The 22,046-nt window shown below is 37.0% G+C and overlaps 1 protein-coding gene across 8 annotated transcripts in view; it reads left to right on the top strand.

Annotated features, from left to right (window-relative positions):
• The window catches only part of VPS13B (vacuolar protein sorting 13 homolog B), a 1,080,499-nt gene that overhangs the window by 984,453 nt on the left and 74,000 nt on the right, over positions 1-22,046 (top strand). For all 8 annotated transcript variants that reach the window (XM_069081095.1, XM_069081089.1, XM_069081092.1 and 5 more), the window contains one exon: positions 19,569-19,724. In XM_069081095.1, coding sequence (XP_068937196.1) covers positions 19,569-19,724 — 156 coding nt within the window. The remainder of the gene's footprint in view (positions 1-19,568; positions 19,725-22,046) is intronic.

The following is a 22,046-nucleotide window of genomic DNA, read 5'->3' as shown; positions in this document are numbered from 1 at the left end:
AGCAGCATCAGTTACTCTAAAATTAACTAATGACAAATACCATAAATCTTAAAATGGAAGATTATAAGTTGTCCTTAAGTTCATGACTTTTATAAATAGTCTTTCTAAAGGTTGCTCTTTATTAGAGGTGGTCAATGTCCACTACATCCATTTGACATATACCCTTTGTTTGTGTCCTGGCTCAAGTTGAATGGTAGGTAATGAGAAGCTAGAAACCAGGGCATAAATATCAGGAGTGTATGGTTGTCTTCACCCTAACCTTGTAGCTCTTTTGTCCATGTAAGTGGCAGAGTTGTCTTCAGTCCTGCTAGTTGCATAGGTTATAAGTCCCAGGATTGTGTCTTTCTACTAGGCTCTTCTCATTCCCAAGGGATCTAAGACCCTACCATCTAACTTCTCTAGGCTTTCTAGTGAATGAGAAAGATGAAAACTTCTTAGCCCATAAGTTCTGTGGGAGCAAGCCAGAATTTTGGTTTCACCCTTCCCCCCTTCTTTACTACAGTCACATCAGCATTAGGCCCCTTCAGGAGTCTTTTGACCTCCACCCTTGTATGCCACACCCTTATCAGCATTAGGCCCCTTCAGAGGTTTTAGGCTTCCACCCTTGCTTGTAGCCTTTTTCCCTCCCTTGCTTTAGCATCTACCAAATAAGGACATGAAAAAATACCTTGGCTCCCTGTCCCCCCTTCCAGCCAACAGAGACAGTGGTGGCTTCTTTGTTATCTGCCATTGGGTTAGAGCCCACCTCCCAGCCAATGGGAGAAGGGACAGGGAGGGAGGGGGTGGAGGAAGAGGGCTTTATAGGGTATAAATTCTTGTTCTGTCTTTTGTAGTAAGGCTCATTCTGCTGGTTCTTACTGATGGAAGAGATACCCTCTTCTCGTGAGAACTGAATAAATTTCCTGTTCCTTCCTCAAGATACGACTTTTAATTTTTGGATTTTTGGGGTCCCCATAACCCACACACTAGGCTTCCTTCTAGGTTCCCTCTGTTTAACCAATTCAAGGTTTCCTTCTTCACTTTAGTAGCCATGTGTTCAGCTAGGGAGAAGAGGAGCCAGCCTCAGAAGGGTATTATGCTAGAACTTGGGCGGTGAAGGGACAGGGCTGCTTAGGATTTATCGGACTCTTAGTAACTTAACCTTTCAGCCAGACACCACCACCCTGCCTTATCAGTCCCCTTTCCTTTATGTCTTACCATCCCTCAAACTGACCTATGTATTTACCTTTCCTTCCAGCACACTCTAACATTTACTCTCATCTTTCTCCACATGACAATTTTCAGTCTACCCACCACCAGCCAACTGGATATATGAATATGTAAGCAAAACAACCTGCCAATTCAGTCAAACAATCAGCCATGAGTGAATTTTTCATTTTTCAACTTATGTTTGTATTGCATATGAGACAACAGTTGAGTCTAGAATTAAACTAGTCACTGTCTTCACTGGTGATTAAAAAAACTGTTCTGCTACTTGGAATTCTACTACATGCACAAAACAGGAAAACATTAAACATTCATAATTCTGAAGTAACCATAATTATCTTGTCAGCTCCTCTTTAGAACAATATTTATTCCCTTTCTTAATTGTTTTTTCCTATATGTGGAAATAGAGAGTTTCAGGAAAACTCATATGCCTAACTTCAAAGTATATGTATTCCTGAAAAATTATGCATAAAAAAATAAAATCCTGTTTTAAATATTTTAAGAGTAGCTTACCATTTAAAATAATCCTATTGTGAGTATTTTGTTTATCTTCCTTTAATTTCTCTTTTGTGTAAATTTGAATTTTTACATATTAGGTTTGCTTAAAAAAAAAAACCACAGGAGTACTTGCATATATCTCATTATCATTTCCAAAATGTGCAATCCAAAAGAACCAGTGTTAATTCACTGCACTTTCTTATGATTACTTTGGCTAACCTCAGTTTTTGTTATTTTGGTTTGGTCCATGTGTTCTAGCCAAAGAGTGAACAGAGGTTGATGTCTGCAACAGGAAGGAGCCATTAGAAAATTCTTGAATTAGAGTTGTTTATTAGTTCTCTCTTGAAGGATAAATATTCTTACTTTGAGAGAAATTCTGTGCCATTATTTTAGGTATTATTATGTAAAAATATTGGTTGAGCCCCAGTCCCTTATGAAAATAAAAGATGTGAAATTCTAACCTTACTCTGGAAATTCAAATGGATGCATTCACATTCATTCATTCATCAAATACATAGTGAACACCTCCTATGTACAAGGAACTCAGTCAGGCACTAAAGAAGACTCAAGGGTGAATAGAACATATTTCTGCCTAATAAAACCTTTGCCCTCAAGGAACTTACTCTAGCAAGGAGTGACGATATATACATAAACAAGACTGTGCTCATTTTTTGTGCCTCTTGCTTGTTTTTTTTTTTTCTTGGCTTATTGATGACCTTTGTTTTTACAAGACAGCCATTTCCTAATATATCTCTCCCATCACCATCACAATTGAAGCCCATCTCTAGAAGAAAAATGACTAAACAGATGCAACCCAAATACACACTGCATCTGAGAGCATGCGGGTAACATTTTACACCCACAGAATGAGACAATGTGGCATGGTGGATAAAGAGCTGGCCTTGGAATTAGGAAGACCTACATTTAGATTCCACCTTAGATGCTTCATTATAGTTGGATTACCTGGGGCAAGTCATTTAAACTCTCTGAGCCTTAATTTCCTCATCTCTAAAATGGGGGTTAGAAGAGTACCTCCTTCCCAAAGCTGATGTGAGAATAAGATACAGAATATGTTTAAGGCATTTTGCAGACCTTAAAAATCCATATAAATGTTTTCTGTTACTGTTATCATCATTATTATTTTTGTCCCCTTCCACTCTTCCAAGAGGAGAAGTATATTTTATCATCTCTGCTCTGGTGCTATAAATGATCATTACATTTAATAAGAGTCCTGTTTTTTGGTGTTGTTTTCAATTATAGTACTGTAATCTCTATAGCTTTGCTTTTATTCCACTCCATCAATTTGTAGAAGTCTTTCCATGTGCCTCAAATGTGTAATTTCTCACATTGCAATAATATATTGTGATATACACATATCACATTCTATTCAGCCATTCTCCATGATGATTAGTTTCTTAATCGTTCTAGGTTTTTTCTTGCCACAATATGAGTATAGCTATAAATATTTTTGTATATATGTATATGTGGCTGGTGTTTCTGTTTTTTACCTCCTTGGAATATGTACCAAAAAGTAGGATTGATGGGCCAAAGAGTATTAATAGCTTAGTTGCTTCTTACATAATTACAATTTGTTTTCCAGAATGGTTACGTAAATTCACAGTTCTACCAACAGAATATCACTGTGCCTGTCTTATGGCAGCAGTTCTAGCATTGATTATTTCAGTCTTTTATTATTATTTTCCACTTTAATGAAATCTCCTAATTTTCTAGCTGAGAAATTTGAATCTCAGCAGGATAAAGTGACTTACCCAGGTAGGCAGGAACAGAAATGAGAATTAAACCCAAATCCAAACCCCTTTAGGTCCAGTGCTCTTTCCATTAATAGTAGTAATAAATAATAGCTAACATTTGTATAGTGCTTACTACATGCACTGTGCTAAGCACTTTACAATTATTATCTCATTTGATCATTGTGTGATGTGGTTAAGGCCCTGAGGGAAGGCAAAGCAACTGGGACACTTTAAAATGTAAGCATTTTCTATACCTTTTGCCAACCACACTGAAAGAGTAGGTCAGCACACACTCCAAAGGCTATTTCTGTATCTGTCCCTTTTCATTTCCATTCAAATCAGCAGATTTTGATTAAGCTCTTATTTTATATGTGAGGGAGCTTGATTCTAAATTAATAAGGCACAGCTGCTGGTCTGAAGGAATTTGTGGTCCAGTTGGGGAAATAAGACAGAAACACAAATAACAGTATGATAGATCATATTGTGAGGTAGCATGGTGGAAACAACCCTGGATTTGGAGACAAAATACCTGCGTCGACTTTTTATTCTGTAGTTGTGATCTTGGTCATGTGATCTTGGACATTTAATCTGCCTGAACCTGTTTGCTATCTGTAAACAAGATACATTAATACGTGTACTGCCCACTGAACGGGTTGTTGTGAAGATCAAATGAGATAATGTGTGAAGTCAACTTTATTCCATGCTAAATCAAGTCAAATGATGATGCTCATAGGAGCATTTACAAAGTGCTGTACTCTCCCAGTATCGTGCAGAGTTCTGAATTGTTGGTAGTGTATTAATCCTAAGTAACTCCTTAATTTGGGTTATTGTAATATTAGTCCTTGTGGCTTCAACTATTGAAGGACGTAGATGTCATCGATATGTAGTCAATGAGGTCCTGTACTCTGACCTGACAGAGGCAGCACTGAGTCAGGGGTAGCGTGCTGGTCTTGTAATCAGGAAGACTTGATTTCAAATCCTCTGTTTACCAGCTGTGATCACAGACAAGCAACTTAACTTCTCTCAGCCTCGGTTTCCTTATTGGTAAGGAGAATAATAATATTACAAAGCCAGAGGGTTGTAGTGAAGCACTACATAGAAGTCAGTTATAATTATCATATAATTTCCATATTTTCATACAACTCTGAGCGTGGCTTCCTTCCCTAGAAGGCTTGAAATTGAGTTGTCTGGATGGTTTAGATTCCATCTTCTGATGGAGTGGTCATAGTGTCAATAATGGTTTGGAGTGTATGTGCATGTTTAGCACCTCTCATCATCTGAGCTGTCTTTCATGACCCACTTTTGGTTGCACACCTCCCTTTGTGTTTTGTTTTATTTTGTCCTGGTCTTATTACATGAGTATATCTGTTTTTCCCTCTGAGAGGCAATGGGGATTAGTGGATAGAGCATCAGCTTCTGAGTTAGGAAGACCTAGGTTCAGGTCCTTTCTTGTGACATATCCTCTCTGTAGGATCCATGGCCAAGCACTGACCCTCTCAGTGCACACATGCAGCTTTCTAAGACTGTCAGTTACAAGGTCATTTCCTGAACTTTCTTGGTGGAAAGAGTTTTCTGATAGGGAGTTATCTACATGGATGAAACCACAGATCCAAATAATAGTAAAGTATCCTCCTTTGCTAAATTATAAGCTTCATTAAGAAAAAGATTGTATCTTAATCATACTTCAATCTCACCCTGTCCTGATACTGAGGATACTTAATCAGTGTCTAATGAACTGAATAATTGTCACTGGATAGATCTCCGATATGCTGATAATGGTCTCTTATTTGTCGGCAGAGCTTATGATTATGCATGTGCACTATTCAGTGCTCAGCAGCCTCACTGAACAGATATTATGTAAGCAGTTTTCCAGGCAGCAAGGTGGCTCAGTGAACAAAGTTCTGCACTTGGAGTCAGGAAGACCTGAATTCAAATTTCACCTCAGATACTCACTATTGCTGTGATCCTGAGCAAGCAAATTTCTCATCTACAAAATGGGGATAAGAATAGCATCCATCGCACAGGACTGTTGTGACGATCAAATGAGATAACATGTAGAATGCTTTGCAAACCTTAAAGTGTTAAATTATATAAATGCTAGCCTAGCTATTATTATTACCAGAGTAAATGGTTTTTTTCTGTACTTTGGCAAAACTATCTATACATCATTGAAATTCCCTCTGAAGATTGACTTATTGAACATTAGTACATCTGATCCTGATAAACCTTTTCTTGATTATTGTTTATCCTAGCCTGTAAGTGTGTGCTGATAATGTAGGCATTTATCGCAAGTACTCAAAAGTAGGTCTAGGTGGGTGGTTCCTGACCTTTTCTTGCTGCAGCTGTAAATTAAGACTTTACTAGACTTTAAGCCCCATTAGGGCAGGAATCTTGTTTAAGCTGATCTTTGTAGTTTTCCCAGAGGTTAGCAAGGTAGTCTGCATAAGTGTTTAATGAATTGGGTTGGGGTTTTGCAACCTTAAGGTCTAAAAAGTAACTAAAATAGAGCCAACTGATGGAACTCTTATGGAACAGTGATTGTCTTGATAAAAAACAAAACAAAACAGTGCTTGAACCTTTAGGCTACTCACCAAGACTCCCACGAAATCTCAGAAGGAAGGGTGAATGCTGATGGCAGTGCCGGCCCATGTTAAGCTGGTTTACCTTCTTAGCATTGTCACCTTATAGCAAGATCATCTGGTCCAGGGCTTCTTGACCTAGAGGCCACCATGTTTTATCACAATCATATTACATATTCATACCATTTCCAGCAACACTTATCATGTTTACTTTGGGGTTTTTTTAGATATCTTTTTTCCTATGATGGTCATTTTCATTGTAGGACACTGTACAATCATCACATGTGCTTTTCCTGGCATGCCCAGATGTGTGCTTTGTCATAGGCCTCTTGGGACCTTCACTTTGAGCCTTAGTCTTCATTTGTAAAATGGGAAGAATGATATTTCCGTGGTCTATCCTGCAAGATCATTATGAGAAAAAGGTGTTGCTATCTTGAAAGTGAGCTGTTATCATTATCATTAACTCTACACAGTATTGCTTACTGACTAATCAAAAAGGCCATAAGATTACAAATTTTACTGAAAGACAAACATTCCCATAGCCTTGCATAGTATTAACAAAAACTTAAACTTTATTTGGTCTTTAAAGAATGAGCATTTCACTGATTTATAATTTTACTTCAAAACTCAGTTTATTTTTCCTCTTCTATTACCTTACCATAACAAACTATAGGAAAGTGTAAGTTATGTAATTGAAAAAGAATTCATTATTATTCATTACGGAATTATCATTTGTTTATATTAGGTTGTGTCCTGTAAATGTAAAAGGATCTTTAGGGCTTTGGGCTTCAGGCTTTGAAACCCAAAACATCAAGCATCAGCCATTTTCCTGATAGGTTCCAACTTAATTTTTTAGAGATGTTTCATATTCTCTGAATAGTTTTTGAAATTTAACATAATCCACTCAGGGCCACTTAATAAGCAATAATAAGCAAGATAAATTTTTTTATTTTATTTTTATGCTAATCTAGTGGTGTGAAACATGTCAGTTTTGCTTGGGATCGGCCATTCCAAATATATGACTTCACCTAAATCCGCTTAATTTGCTTTCCAGATATTATCTTATATAAGATAAGGCTTTGTATTACTTTTGAAACATTGTAACTTAATTTTCACTGGGAATGCTCATCTGTTATATTATGCTGCAAGTCTCCTTGATGCTTCTGCTTTCACATCCAAATGACTGAATTGTGGCCTGCAGGGAACATATTAACTTACAACCTAATCTGAAATATCCTTACACATGTAAAACACATCAATGTATTAAAAAGATTATTAGAAATGTGAATCTTTACAAAATATTTGGAGCTTTTCCCCAAGTGATCCTTGGTTAAATACCCAAAGATCCTAGCATGTTATCCACAAGCATTAATAGAAAACATCAGGAAAATATGGTCTTTTAGAGTTGCCCTATTTTTCATTAGGAGTTGATAAGAAAGACTCTGTGTAGTACAGAAAGAGGGACAGCCTAAGGTCAGGAAGAGCCCAGCTCCAATCCGGTTGCAGTCACATAGTACCTTTGCTGTTCTGGGAAATCTTTTAACCTCCCAGTGCCCCTAGGTAATTCTCTAAGGCTGTCAGTTGCAGAACAATTTCTCCAGTGCCTTGCTAGGGGAAATTTCCTCTTGGGGAGTTCTTGACACAGATTAAGTCACCTGCCTGGACCCTCTCCTCCAAAAAAGTATTTGATGTTTAATCCTTGGAAATTTAGAAAGCTGATCCAGTTAAATCCCACGTTTTTTCTTTTGTGTTGATTTTTTTGTGTTGATTGATTTACTGAATTTGAGTTGTTTCTGACAATAGTTTTGTATAACTATTATTTTCTAAGTCTTTCTGTTCTTAGAAAATATCTATTACGCATATGTATAGGATCATATTTTCCCTAAAGGTTGAGGGTAAGGGATTTGAGTGAGGTATTTGAGATTGTTCTGATTGTTAAGTTCTTGTTTTTAAAAAGAACGTTGGACAAGTATGTTAGCATTATATCATTGTAAGTTATGGGAAGTTAGTGGAGAGTATAATAATAAATTAATGGGCAAAATGAGGGTGGAAATGAAGCCAAATTTCTCGTTGTGATCATAAAAACAAAATTGAGGCAAGAGCGATTTTAAAGACATTTTTAAAAAGACTAGAAATATATTCGAATTTATAGACATTTATCTAGTGCGTTGATCATTTCATATTTTAAAATACTGTTTTTAAAATATTTACTTACTCTACCTTTTTCTATCCTCTTCCTTAATGTCCCCAATTTTCATAGTTTTGGGTTTTGTTTTTCTTTTCTTCTTATTCTAACCACTCAGGAATTCTCCCCTTGGACATGACTGTGGGTGGTCTTCACTGCTGGTATCCCCAGGCCCACAATCAGCAGTTCAGCTTTATTTTGTATTGAAAAACTGAGTTGAAAGCTGCCTATGCTCCCACTTGAGTTTTTCAATGGAAAAACTACAAGTCTGTTCAGGCTGCCAGAGGAACACTGGAGGTGGGGAGAGGGATGCTGGGGAGGGCTGCTAGGAAAAAAAAAAAAAAAACATAACCACTTGGGACCCTGCAACTAGTGTGGCCACCGTAAACCTGACTTATTGCTTCTTTTGGTTCCCATTGAAAAGTTCAGACACAAGAGTGACTCTTATTTGACTATTTTTTGCAATGGAAAATTTAACACATCACTCTAATAGACCAAAGAGAAGAAAAATTCTGTCTAAAACAAGTAGATGGCAAAGGGTGTAAATGGATAAGAAATGGAAAAGAAAATTCCTTAAAAAAAAAAAAGTACTAAGAAGACACAAAAATATATTGGAGCGGGGAAGAAAGCAAAGTTTTCCTTAACTCTGATGTTCATCTCTTCAGTTTTCACTACCTCCACCTTAGCTCCCTTTTCTTGCATAGTCTCTTAGCTAATTCCCATGCAATGAGTCTATTTCCATTTCCAATATATCTCACATACCAATTCCAGATTAATCTTTTAAAAGTAATTTTTAAATTATATCATATATTTTGAAGAAGCTCAAAACTCTTCATTGGCTTCCCATTGCATGTTTAATAAAGTATATAATCTCCTCAACCTGGCATTTAAAACCTTCCATCATTTCTAATGCCATCTCTTACTACTCTTATTCTGTTCTCTAACCCGACTGGACTACCCAAGATCCCAGATGCACCTTGCCTCTTTCCTACCTCCATACCATTGTCCACATTATTTCCTCCACCTAGAATGCCTTTCTTTCCCACATACATGTAATTAGAAATTCTACTCATCCATTAAGACCCTGTTCACATGTTTTTACATAATCTTCACTTATCACTCTAGCATGAGGGTTCTTAACTTGACTCAACTTTTAAAACAATATATTTTAAAAGTTTCATTACAATGTAATTAGTTTCCTTTGAAATCTTATATTTTTTTTATGCAATTAGAACCATTATTCTGAGGAGCCCATAGGTTTCACCAAACTGCTAGTGTCCACAGCACATACAAAAAGTTAAGAACCCCTGCTGTAATCAGAATTGATTCCTCTCTCCTTTGAACTGTGCCGACCCTTGGTTTATATTTCTTTTTTGTCACTGACTTTGGGCTTCCTTTTTTTTTTTTTTTTGGTTACTTGGCACAGTGGATAGAGAGTTAAGCCATGAGTCAGGAAGACCTGAATTCAAATCCAGCCTCAGAAACTTACTAACTGTGCACCCCTGGGCAAGTCACTTAACCTCTGTCTCTATTACCTCATCTGTAAAATGGGGATAATAATAGCACCTACCTCCTAGGGTTGTTATGAGGACCAAATGAGATAATTATAAAGCACATGATAAGTGCCATATAAATGTTAGCTATTGTTGTTTTTATCTTGTGTTATTTACCTATGTACATCTCTTTTCCTAAGTTCCTTGAGAATAGGAAATACTTCTTATTAACTTTTCTGTCTCTCTTAGTTGCCCTATGAATGCCCCTACTGAAGCTCAAATGAATGAATGCATGAATGAATGAATGAATGATGTGGGTGAGTGAGTGAATGAATTTTCACTTGAACCAGTTGGTTGAACACAATTTCTAAGAATGTTAATCTTGATTTTATGATTGGCAAAAGTTGGGGGTGGGGGTGGGAGGTGGGAATGGAAATGTATTTGTTTTTTAAATGCAGACATTTCAGTGACTATACAAAATCTAAGAGATTTATTTGCAATAAATCCAGGGCCTATGTCCAGCAACAACAGAATTAATTTCACAACCTCACTGAAACCTCAACAGAAGTAAAAGCAAAGCTCTTCCCTTTTCCCCCCTACCACCCCAACAGCTTCACCTGTACTCTAGTGGGCCCACCAAAGACCCCAAATGTACTTCATTTTTTGTCATTTAAGTGCAGTGGTCACCATTGTTGTAGTTGCAGTTTGTGGTAAATGAACTGGGTAGATAAAGGATTGTAGCTTCTGAATTTCTTTTCCTGATCTCTTGAGATTTTTCCAAGGAAAAACAATAGAGGTTTCCTCTTTTAAGAATGTATGAGATTCCTTAAGTGCTTGGATAAGTCTCACTACAGTAGAATTTAGATGCTTTTATGAGAAGACTGAGCACTACAGAAACTCAGTTAATGGCACATTAGGGAAGGAGTGTGACAAATATGTTTTCTTCACTTTGTTTCTTTTCTGTGGGAACTGATTCCAAAGGCATCTGAATTTTCATAATTCAAAGAATAGCCATTGCTGTGCCAACATTCTGATAATGAGTAGCTGCCAAGCAAGAGCTGACAGTCTATTTATTCCTTGGTGACATTCAGTCATTGAGCGAGTTGGTCCCACATGGGGGCTATTGAAAACTGAGTTCATATGCAAATACTAACAGTCTTCAGTCCTATCTCTTCTCTAAATAGTAAATCTGTCTTTGGAGCACATGGAATTTTCACTAAAATATAGCTGGAGTTGACCCTTAAGTACCTTGCCTCATTATTTCTTTGTCATTTCCAGCTACTAGTCTCTCCAAAGTAAACAGCTTTCTTGTTTCTTTTAGTTTTGTGTGTGCTCTGAGCTCTATTCCCAATTGCCACTATAAAAAAACTGAAACGGTTCCAACCGTGGCTATTGTTTTTTTCTTTTTTCTGTAACTAATATTTAAACATCAAAGACACTCTGGGCACTTTTATGTCGGGGCATATGTATATAGAACCATATTTTCCTTCAAGGTATTTGCTTTCCTAGATATTTTTATAGCTGGTGAGCTTGCATTTAACAGTCATTTGAAATCTTAACTATCTTTCCTCTAGGGCTCCAAAAAACACCTACTGCTGGAGACTAATTTAATTTTGTACTAACATGGAAAAAAAAAATCACCCTGTGACAATGATCTTCATCATTGCACTTATGAAGACTTTTTTTAATCTTAAAACCAGATAATCTTTCAAAAAAATTTTTAACTGACATTTTTATTATATTAATTCCTAGCTACTGTAATTGGTCTTTATTTTCCTTTTTTTTTTTTTTTGCTTTCTGGAAGGCAGTTGGGGTTAAGTGACTTGCCCAAGGTCACATGGCTAGTAAGTGTTAAGCATCTGAGGTCGAATTTGAACTGGTCCTCAGGGCCAGTGCTCTGTTCACTGCACCACCTAGCTGCCCCTATTTTCCCCTTTCTTACTGTCATTATTTTTGAGTACATTGTGACAACACTTTTATAACCCTTTTAGGAAGAACTGCTTTTTGCATATAAATAAGGAAAAGCATTCATTTAAGAGAAGATTATCCATTTGAGACACTGGTTATTTTGATGTGGAAGAAAACATAACAAATGGGATTCTGTAATTATTGTTTCTTTGTAATAATTCAATTTAACAAAACTTTATTAAGCACCTACTATGTGGAAGACAGTTTGCAGTGGGGTACAAAGATAAAAATGAATAGTTCACACTCAAAAAGCTCATGTTCTATTACTTCTACAAATGCTCTACAGCTACTAACACTAATGACACTAATAATATTAACTCATTTTATAACATCCACGTTACACTAAATGACTTTGTAAAGTAAGCATCACCTGTCCATTTTATAGATAAGGGAAGTCCTGAGAGATAAAATACCATTCTCAGGGTAACACAGCTAACAATTGGGAGTCAGGACTCAAACCCAAGACTTCGGATTGTAGAAGCAATGCTTTCCCCATTATACCATTGCTATTTGTGTGTTTTTAAAATTTATTCATCACATACATAGTTTTATGCATTTTAATTTAAATATACTTTCTGAAGGAACAATTGTTTTGTCCTTTCTCTACCCATATTCAACTGAACTAATTTTCTTGTATTTTATAAGCAGAATAGGGATGGTTGTTGTAAATGTTTGAAAGACTGACCTTGAAAGAAAACTAATGACTATGAAATTGTGGCTTAAGGTGCCACATTCCACTGGTATTATTTTTCACCCTTTTTATGTTAATAAATTTTGTCTTAATACATCATATAGTATTCTACTGAGTTTACAGTTGAAAACCCCAGAATATACAATCCCTGAAAATAGTTAAGCAAGAAAAAGAGTAATTTTAATTGTCTAGTATATGCTGCCTTAACAGTGTAAGAGCTTAGCATTTGTTGAAAGAAGCATCAATGTGGTGCCTTGTAACTTAGTACCAACATTATCTACTGAGTTTTGTTGTTCTCTAAAACTATTTTCATTGATGTAGTTTTCACATTATATTAGTTGATCTTTTGGTTCTCCTTTATTCTGCATTATTTCTTATAGGTCTTTCCACAGTTCTTTGAATTCTTCCTATTCCTTATTTCTTATGGAACACTAATAGTCCAATAACTTTATATACCACAATTGACTTCCCTGAGTCACTGGTTATACCCTTTGTATCCAACATTTTCCCATTACAAATAGTGTTACTATGAATATTTTTATACAAATCAGTCTTTTCTTCATGTCGGTAACCTCCTAACCCCTTAGTGATTTTTCTGAATCAAAGGGCATGAACAGTTTTATCACTTTTCTTGCACACTTCTAAGTTGTTTTCCAGAATAGTTGGACCAATTCACAGCTGCACCAGCAGTACAGAGTTAGTGTTTGTTTTTCCTTGCCCTTGACAACATTGAATTTTTCCATCTTGTGCTAGTTTTGCCAATTTGATGGATATGAAGTTTTGATTGGAGTTGTTTTAATTAACATTTCTCTGATTATTAATGATTTTGAGCACTATTCGAAGATGCCTTTTTGCATTTTACACTTCTCATGAAAAATGCTCATGTTTTGACCACTTTTTCTATTGGAGACTTTCTCTTAGTAGGAAGATAGTGTAAGATACTATTCTAAAACATCTTCTACCAGACTACTAGCCAACTTCCCCCAATGGTTCTGGCTGAATAAATTGTTCTTTTCTTTTTTTTATTGTTAACAATCATCAACCATCAAGAATATTTCAGTTTATAAAAGAAGACTTTGTTCCTACTTTTTTCATTATTTTGCTAGATATTCTTGACCTTTTGTTCCTCCCTCTGAATTTTATTAATATTTCATCTGATTCTATTAAATGTCCCATTAGTAATTAGAGTTGTGCAAATCTGAAAATTAATTTAGCTGGTATTATTTTTACTATATTAATGTGACCCAGTCAAGAAAGACCTTGAAAATCTCTGCACTTATTTAGATCTTCCTTTATTTCTATGAAACTTGTTTAGTAGTATAATTTTATATACATTCTGCATGTGGTATTGTAGGTTAACAGATAATTAATGCATTTTGTTGTTATTTTTGATGAAATTGCTCTTTGTCTGTCTTTCCCCATGATTTGAACAAAATTTAACAGCAATTAACAGAAATTATTTTGGTGGTTCATTTTGTATCCTGCTACTCATCTGAAGCTTTTAATCATCTCATAATTTGCTGATTCTCTAGAATTTCCTGTGTACCATCATATCCTCCAAATATATGTCCAGATTTGTAATTTCATCAGTGTAGGGAGTTGCCTGGTGAGGAAATTACTTCCTGCCAATGCAGATCAGCAACTATTCTGGAATTTTTCATCTTAGCAAGTTGCCTGGGACACTAGGAGGAGATTTGTTCAGGGTCACACAGCAAATATGTGTCAAAGACTGAACTTGAACTCAGGTCATCCTGACTGACGCCAAATCTCTATGCCATCCTGCCTCATTTTATCACTCAATCAATCAGCTGGCATTTGTTAAGTACCTACCATGTTCTATACACAGTGATAAGCACTGGGTACATGTGTACAAACAAGCTCTACGTGAAATAAATAGGGGGTAGTATTTTAAGATTAAGGAGGACTGGGATAAGCTTCCTGCAGATGGTAGGATTTTAGCTAAGACTTGAAGGAGGCCAAGAAGCAGAGATGAGGAGGGAGAGCGTTCTGGGCATGAAGGAAAGCCAAGGAAAACACTTGGAGTCTGGAGATGGAGTGGCATATGCAAGGACAACAAGGAGGCCAGCACCACTGTGTCACACATGGAAGAAGATTGGAAAGGCAGGAAGGGGCCAGATAGTGAAGGCCTTTGAAAGGACTTTACATACGATTATGGAGGTGATGGAGAGTCACTGGAGTTTATTGCATAGAAGGGTGATGTGGTCAGACCTAAACTTTAGGAAGATCAATTTGACAGCTGAGTAGAGGATGGAGTGAAGTGGGCAGAGACTGAAGGCTAGGAGATCAGCAGCAGTCTATTATGATAGGCCAGGCATGAGGAGATGAGGATCTGCACCAGGGCAGTGGCTGTATCAGAAGAGAGGAGAGGGCATACGTTAGAGATATTAGGAAGGCAGAAACAAGACTTGATAATTATATGTGAGGAGTGAGAGAAAATGAGGAGTAGAGAATGATACCTAAGTTATGAGACAGAGTGATGGGAGAATGGTGTTGGCCTCCATCATAAGAGGGAAGTTAGGAAAAGGGAAAGGTTTGAGGGGAAAGACAATGAATTCAGATTTGGACATGTTGAGTTTAGAGTGTCTATGAAACTTCTAGTTTAAGATATCTGAAAGGCAGTTGGAGATGTGAGAGGAAGGTTGGGGTGGGTCAAGAAGACCTGTAAGTTATCTGCATAGAGATGATCATGGAAACCATGGGAGGTGATGAGATCAGCAAGAGAAATAGTATGGAGAAAGGGGAGAAGAGGGCCCAGGACAAAGACTTGAGGGACTTCCATGATTAGTTAGTGGTCATGACATGAATGAGATCAGCAAACAGAGAAGGAGCAGTCTGATAGGTAGGGGAAGAACCAAGAAAGAATAATTTCACAAAAACCTAAAAAGAAGAAAGTATCAAGAAGAAGATGGTTAACAGTGTCAAATGCTGCAGAGAAGTCAAGACGGATGAGAATTGAGAAAAGTTTGGCAGCTGAGAAGTCATTAGTGACTTTGGAAAGAGCCATTTTGGTTGAAGAATGAGGTCAGAAACCAAATTGCAAGGAGTTAAGGGAAAAGAAACAAAGTGGAGGCAACTATTGTGGAGAGTCTTCTCAAAGAGTTTAGCTACAGGATGGAGGAGAGAAATAGATAGCTAGCAGAGATAGAAGATCAAGTGAAAGGCTTTTGAGGAAGGGAGCAACTGGGGCATGTTGGTAGGTGATAGGGAAGCAGCCAATAAACAGGGAATAATTGAAGATTAGTGAAAGAATAGAGATGATATATTTATTCTTTCATTTTTATAATTATTATAGTTAATATTTCTAGTCAACAATTATTTTTCCAAATAATTATTTGGCAAATAATTAGTAGGTATTTTTGCTTTAGTCTTTATCAGGAAAGCTTACAATGCTTCTCCCTTATAAATAATGATACTTTTTGGTTTTAGGGAAATACTTTAAATCAGATCAAATAAGTTGTCAGGTAAAACCTTGTAAATCTTAACGCTGCTATACATGTGCTCTTACTTATTGTTACTGTTATTTTATCAAGGAAAGATCCTTTAGTTCTCCTCTGAGATGACCTGTCTACTTTTTATATATCTTGCTCACACTTAATTATGTTTTTCTCCCTGGTTAGAATTGAAGCTTCTTTAGGGAAGGAATTCATGTTTTTTGTTTCCTTTTGTATCTCCAGAGCTTAGCACAATGTCTTATAAAATGCTTAATAAATACTTGTTAACTAATTTACTGTTCCTCTGCTTGTTAGTATTAACATAAATGAGCAATGCATTTTAATAAAGGATTTTTTTCTATATCCATTGATATAATCCCTTGATTTTTCTTGGTTTTTGTTATTAGCGCTTGATTAGCTTGATTAATGCCTATTGACTTAATGTGGTTTATTAGGCTAATTGTCTTCCTGTTATTGTTCCTATTTACTTTATTGTAATCATGACCCAGAACCAAGTTGCCTCATTTTGTTCAGTAGTGTGCCTTCTTTTTTGTCTTTTTTTTAACATAATTATTTGTTTTTAAAATGATTAATAAAATTTAATTTTGAATCCATCTGAACCTGAAAATTTGTTTTTGTTTTTCTCTTCAGTAGGATCCATTTGTGCTTTATTCAGTTTCTGTTTCTGATGAGATCAGGCTGCTTAGGTTTATCTATTTCCTGTTTTGTTAATTTTGGCATATTATGTTTTTGTATATATAGCTGTCATTTTTCAGTCTTGTTGCTTTATGATTCAGGATAATAGTTCCTGATGATTTTCTTTATTTCCCCTTATTATTATTGTGAACCTTCCTCCCTTTTCATTTTTACTTTGCTAATTCAATTTTCCTCTTTCTTAGGGATAGATAGTGTTTAGGGATATAGATTTTCTTCTGGTTTAATTATATCCTCTCTAACTCTCTTTCACAAATTGTTAGTGCTTCCATGATTTGGCTTTTTACTTATTGATTATTATGTTGTTTATTCGTTCTCCATTTAGGTCTTAATCATTTGTTCATATTTCATTTATTATCATAATTCTTACTGTATTATATTCTGTAATACCTTATGGCTATAAGGGAAATTTTTAATAGGAAGAAAAGATGGGCTTGTCACTTGACAAGTAGTATGTCCTTGGTGTCTTCATATTGTAAGGAGAAAGGGAAGGCTTACAGAACGTTGGGTAGACTCCCTGTGATTTGGAGTCCTGGAACCTCTATTTTGAAGAGTGATGGAGATCAGACATGCTTTATTCTCTGGACTTTGCCACCATGCCCAGATGCCTTCTCCCTCCATTTCTGTGTCTCCCCTCCCCTGCTTCTCCCCTTAATGAGTTCTTCCCAAAACATTCACTTTGAGAAAGAGCCAATGTCATCCATCTTCATTCTCTAGAATTCAGTGTGGGTACCTTCCCTAAACGCTTTCCTTTTTTATGTGTTGTCTTCTCCCATTAGAATGTAAAGTTCCTTGAAGGCAGGAACTGTCTTTCATTTTGCATATATTTATATCCCCTGAGGTTAGCACAGCATTTAATAAATGCTCGTTGACTTGACTTTAGAGGACTTTGTATTTTATCCTAGAATTATAAGGGGCCCCTGAAATTTATTCGGCAGGGGAGGACATGGTCAGAGCTATGCTTTAGGAATATCACTTTGACAGCTGGGTAGTGGATGGACTTTAGAAGAGAAAGACCAGGCAAGGTGAACATTTAGGAGGTTCTCACATCAGTACAGGTAAGAGGTGCTAAGGCCTTATGGGTCACTGGAAAGAAGGACACAGATATAAGAAATCTTGTGGAAACACATATGACAAAACTTGACAACCATTTTAGCTATGTGGGGTGAAAGAGAGCGAAAAATGAGAATGAAACTAAGGTTGTAGACTTGTATGACCAGAAGGTGAGGGTCGAGAAAAAGCTACCAGACTTGGTCATTCAGACTTTAGAGACAGCAGTTTCAGTCCTGTTATTCCATGCATGTATGCATATGTATTTGTCTATTGGGAGAGTTGGGGGGGGGGGGCGGGGAGCCTTTATTATTTTTTTTAATTTGTCATTTTTGATTTTTATATCAACTTTATTGTCACAGTATATCCCTTCCTCCTCTACCCAAAGAGCCATAGGACAAAAAAGGAAGAGAAAGAAAAAAAATTTTTGGCAAAATTAAGCAATCCATGAACTGAGATGTAGTCATTACTGTAATCTGGTTCTTTCCTTCTACAGATTTCCTCTGGCTTTCTTTTGCCCCTACATTATATTGAAGATTAATTTATGTGCCTTTGCTGTAGTTTTGAAGTTGTACAAGTGAACAGAGCTAAGTCTCCATCACTAAGACTCCATCACTTGCCAACCATGAGTTGTTTTTCCCCTCTGAGCCTCAGTTTCCTCATCTGTAAAATAGGAATAGGAATAGAGTCTGGCATAATGGAGTGTTGTACTTGGACTCTTTTCACATCCCCCTCATGATCACTTACTAGTTGTGTGACCTTGAGGGAGAAGGAACCTCCAAAGGCCATCCCCTCCAACTGATACAGGAACCCAGACCCCCTGGACAGCATTTCCCAGAAGTAAAATACTCATTCAAATCCAAGGCTTTGCCTGAAGGCCTCCAGTGTGGGAGCTCACTGCCTCCTGAGGCCTGCCTTTCATTTTGGGGAACAGTTCTACCTGTTAGGAAGTATTTTCTTGTATAAACCTCTACTTGCTATGTTTTCTCCTTTTTCTTGTGATTGTTCTCTCAATTATCATTCATAATAAAAATGAACGTTTCAATAATTACACTGCCTTGTGCTTCTGAGGCTCAGTTTCTTCATTTGTAAAACTGGGACAATGATAGTCCTGACCTCACAAAGTCCTTATTAGGATCATTTGAAGTAATGTGTATAAAGCATTTTACCAGCTTGCTTAAAGCAATAAAAGTGTGAACAATTATTATAGATATTACTATTACTCCTTATAATAATTCATTCATAGGATTGTCGTGGTATATAAAGTATTCTATAAACTCGAAGTTTAAGTTCTTATATTATTATTATTTCTTATGTGATCTTGGTGTAGTCACTGCCCTTCTCCAGGTCTCTGTTCCATCATATGTAAAATTAGAGTGTTGGAATGCATGTAGTAACCGGTACAAGCTATGTTAAAAAAAAAAAAAGAGCAAAGACATTTTCTTCTTATTTGCTTGAGAAGCATGCAGAATTTCCGATTTGACTCATTACATTCTCTTATAGACAAATGGGCTACGTCCCCAAATTACTTGTCTACCCTGAGGGAAAAATAAGAGAAAATGGCAGGTTGGGGTAAAAAAATAACTAGATACTAAATTTAGCTTTAATTACATTCTAGCTATTAGAAGACTACACTGTGGGCCAAGACCAAAATCGTTTGATCTCACAATTCAACCTTCTTGCCCTCCGGATTAATGAAATGGCCTTTTCTCAAAAGCTCAATAGACCCTTTACAATTTGATAGCACAATTATTTACAAGTTTTAAAATGAGATCTGGAAAACCACATTGGTTCTATGTAGTATGTTTGCTATTCTTAGTATGATTGAATAAACTGAAAGTGGATGAATAATACAGGTTAGAAAGAAAACAGATGCTAAATATTACAAATAGGAAGGTTTCCCAGCAATGAGACTTTCAGTTCAGTACTAGATTTTTGTTGGCAGCTTGGCATTAAGACGATTATTGTTTTTTCTCTCCAGCTGTTACACATCTGTATTGAAGGTTGGGGGAACTGGCGCTGGTCAGAGCCATTCAGTGTGGACAGTGCTGGGACTTTTATCAGAACAATCCAGTACAAGGGCCGAACTGCCTCACTCATCATCAAGGTTCAGCACCTCAGTGGGGTACAAAAACAGGTAAGCACCCCTGTCTCCCTGACACCAGATCCCTCCCAAATCTGTGCTGTGATCCAAAAGAAGCCTAGAACAGATAGAGTATTTCAAAGCCTTACTTTCCTTAGGGTTCCTAAGCCCCTATTGAGAACCTTGGCACTTAATAAGTGCTTGTTGAGGATAATAATGACAATGGCTTCAGCCTTATCCCCACCTCTTTTTCTCAGTAGCTGCTAACGAGCAGCCAAACTTAGTGATGTGAGTTTCACCTCTACCTTCTGTCACCACCCACCTTCTGGTAGAGGTGCAAATGAGCTGTGAAGTGGCCAAAAGATCCATTTGGGGAGAGGAGGACGAGGGGCTCCTGAGAAGCTAGGTAACTGAGAGCTGGGTGTAATAAACTGAAAAACCAATCCCCAAGAAAATCTTCTGGTTCTCCTTGAGGATGACATATAGGTACAGGTCTCAGGTAGCAATTTTCTTTTCTAGGAGTTAATGTTAACCACAGTAAAAATGGATTCCAGTCTGACTCTTGACATATAAAGCCTCTGCTCTCAGCACATATTTTATTTATTTTATAAAACTTCCTTTTGGCCATTTTTTAAGTTCTATGAGTGCAAATGGGGCAGCGGGAAGGGAATATCTGACACTTTTTATGTTGTAAAGATGTGAAAATGTGTTTTTCAAAAGATGTTTTTTCAAACATTGAGCATATGACAGGAGCATCAAGGAAAAGATAGGAAGTATTAAAATCTGAAAACTAGCTTCAGGACTTGCCTAATAACTGGATTTGCCATAAGAACTTTAACGTGTACATCTGTATCCCTATTGTAACAGTACAGTCAGAGCTGGGGAAAGTGATGACCGGCACGCCATCGCTGGAAATAAAGGGGAATATTTCTTATAGCTCAGTGATGGTTTTTCCATTGCCATATGCCAGTGGTTAAGCAGGAAACAACTAGTAAGATGAGCAATACAATGGATGCATTTTACGTGCATGGTTCACACCTCATCTTCAGAGAGCAGAACTTCATGTATACCCTCAGCAAAAGGACAGAGAAGAGCCTCCAAGAAGAACTGCCAAACTCTCTAAATGATCACCTGATAGGTAATAATGAAGACATCAGGTTTAGGGCATGGTCCCTACCGAGTTGCTATCAGTGAAATTTTTAAAAATCTCATTGAAGTGCATGGGATCATAGATTGAGGACTGGCCAGTCTAGGACTTTCTGTTTTCTAAATGAGAAAACTAAAGCCTAGAGGAGTTAAATGACTTTCCCAAGGTCACACAAAAGGTAAGTGACAGAGTGAGGATTTGAACCCAGACCCTTTCTATTGAAACACTAACCTGGCCTGCTCTCCAGGGCTGGTAGCCTGGACTGAGCTTAATATCTTCTCTCCTGTCCCTATTTCTGTGCTTCTTCAAGGTTCAATCAGGTGCCACCTTCTCTGCATGAAATTGTAATGTCAGATTTGTATTTACTTTTTTATATAGATAGTGAAACCCTACAGTAGAATGTTGCTCCTTGAAGGCAGTGAATGGTTTTTATTTTTGTATCTCTTGTGCCTAGCACAGCACCTTACATAATGAAGATACTTGATAAATTAGTTGTTGAATCAAATTGAATTGCATTCTTAGGAAGAGATCACTGTTGGAGGGGTCAGGGAAGGCTTCTTGGAGGAGGCTCACTTTAGTAAATCAGAGACTTACAGAATTAGAATGGATCTGAGAGGTCATTTAGCTCAACCACCTACCCATTCATACAGTAATCTTTTCCTCAGAATATTTGGCAGGTGATCATCCAGCACCTATCTGAACCCTTCCAGTCAGAGAGAATTCATTACCTTATGATGTAAGTTGGGCATTCCTGGCAGCAGCAACAAATAACATTTACTTAACACTTTGGTTTAACACTTGATACTCATAACTCTGTGAACTAGGTAGTTAAAAATATCATTATCCTTTGGGGTGGCTAGGTGGTGCAGTGAATAGAGCACTGGCCCTAGAGTCAGGAGGACCCGAGTTCAAATCTAGCCTCAGACACTTGACACACTTACTAGCTGTGTGACTTTGGGCAAGACGCTTAACCCCAATTGCCCTCCAAAAATAATAAAATAAAAATTATTATCCTTATTTTATACATCATATGAGGACCCTGAGGCTCAGAGAGGGTTCAGTGTTTTGCCCAAAGTTACAAACTACTACGGCAGAGAATTAGGGCTTAAATCTGGGTCTTTCTCATTTCAAGTCCAGTGTATTTCCCATTCTGCCACACTGGGTACTGAAAGATGGATAGGATGTGGAAGACAGAAAAGAATTAGGAGATCTTTCCAGGGACAGAACCG

The sequence above is a fragment of the Petaurus breviceps genome, unplaced genomic scaffold (assembly GCF_028583685.1).
Source record: "Petaurus breviceps papuanus isolate PSGF00001 unplaced genomic scaffold, PetGlider_PUasm1.0 98, whole genome shotgun sequence".
Taxonomy (NCBI): domain Eukaryota; kingdom Metazoa; phylum Chordata; class Mammalia; order Diprotodontia; family Petauridae; genus Petaurus; species Petaurus breviceps.
The sequence above is the reverse complement of the archived record's forward strand: the minus strand, read 5'-3'. Positions and strand labels throughout refer to the sequence as shown.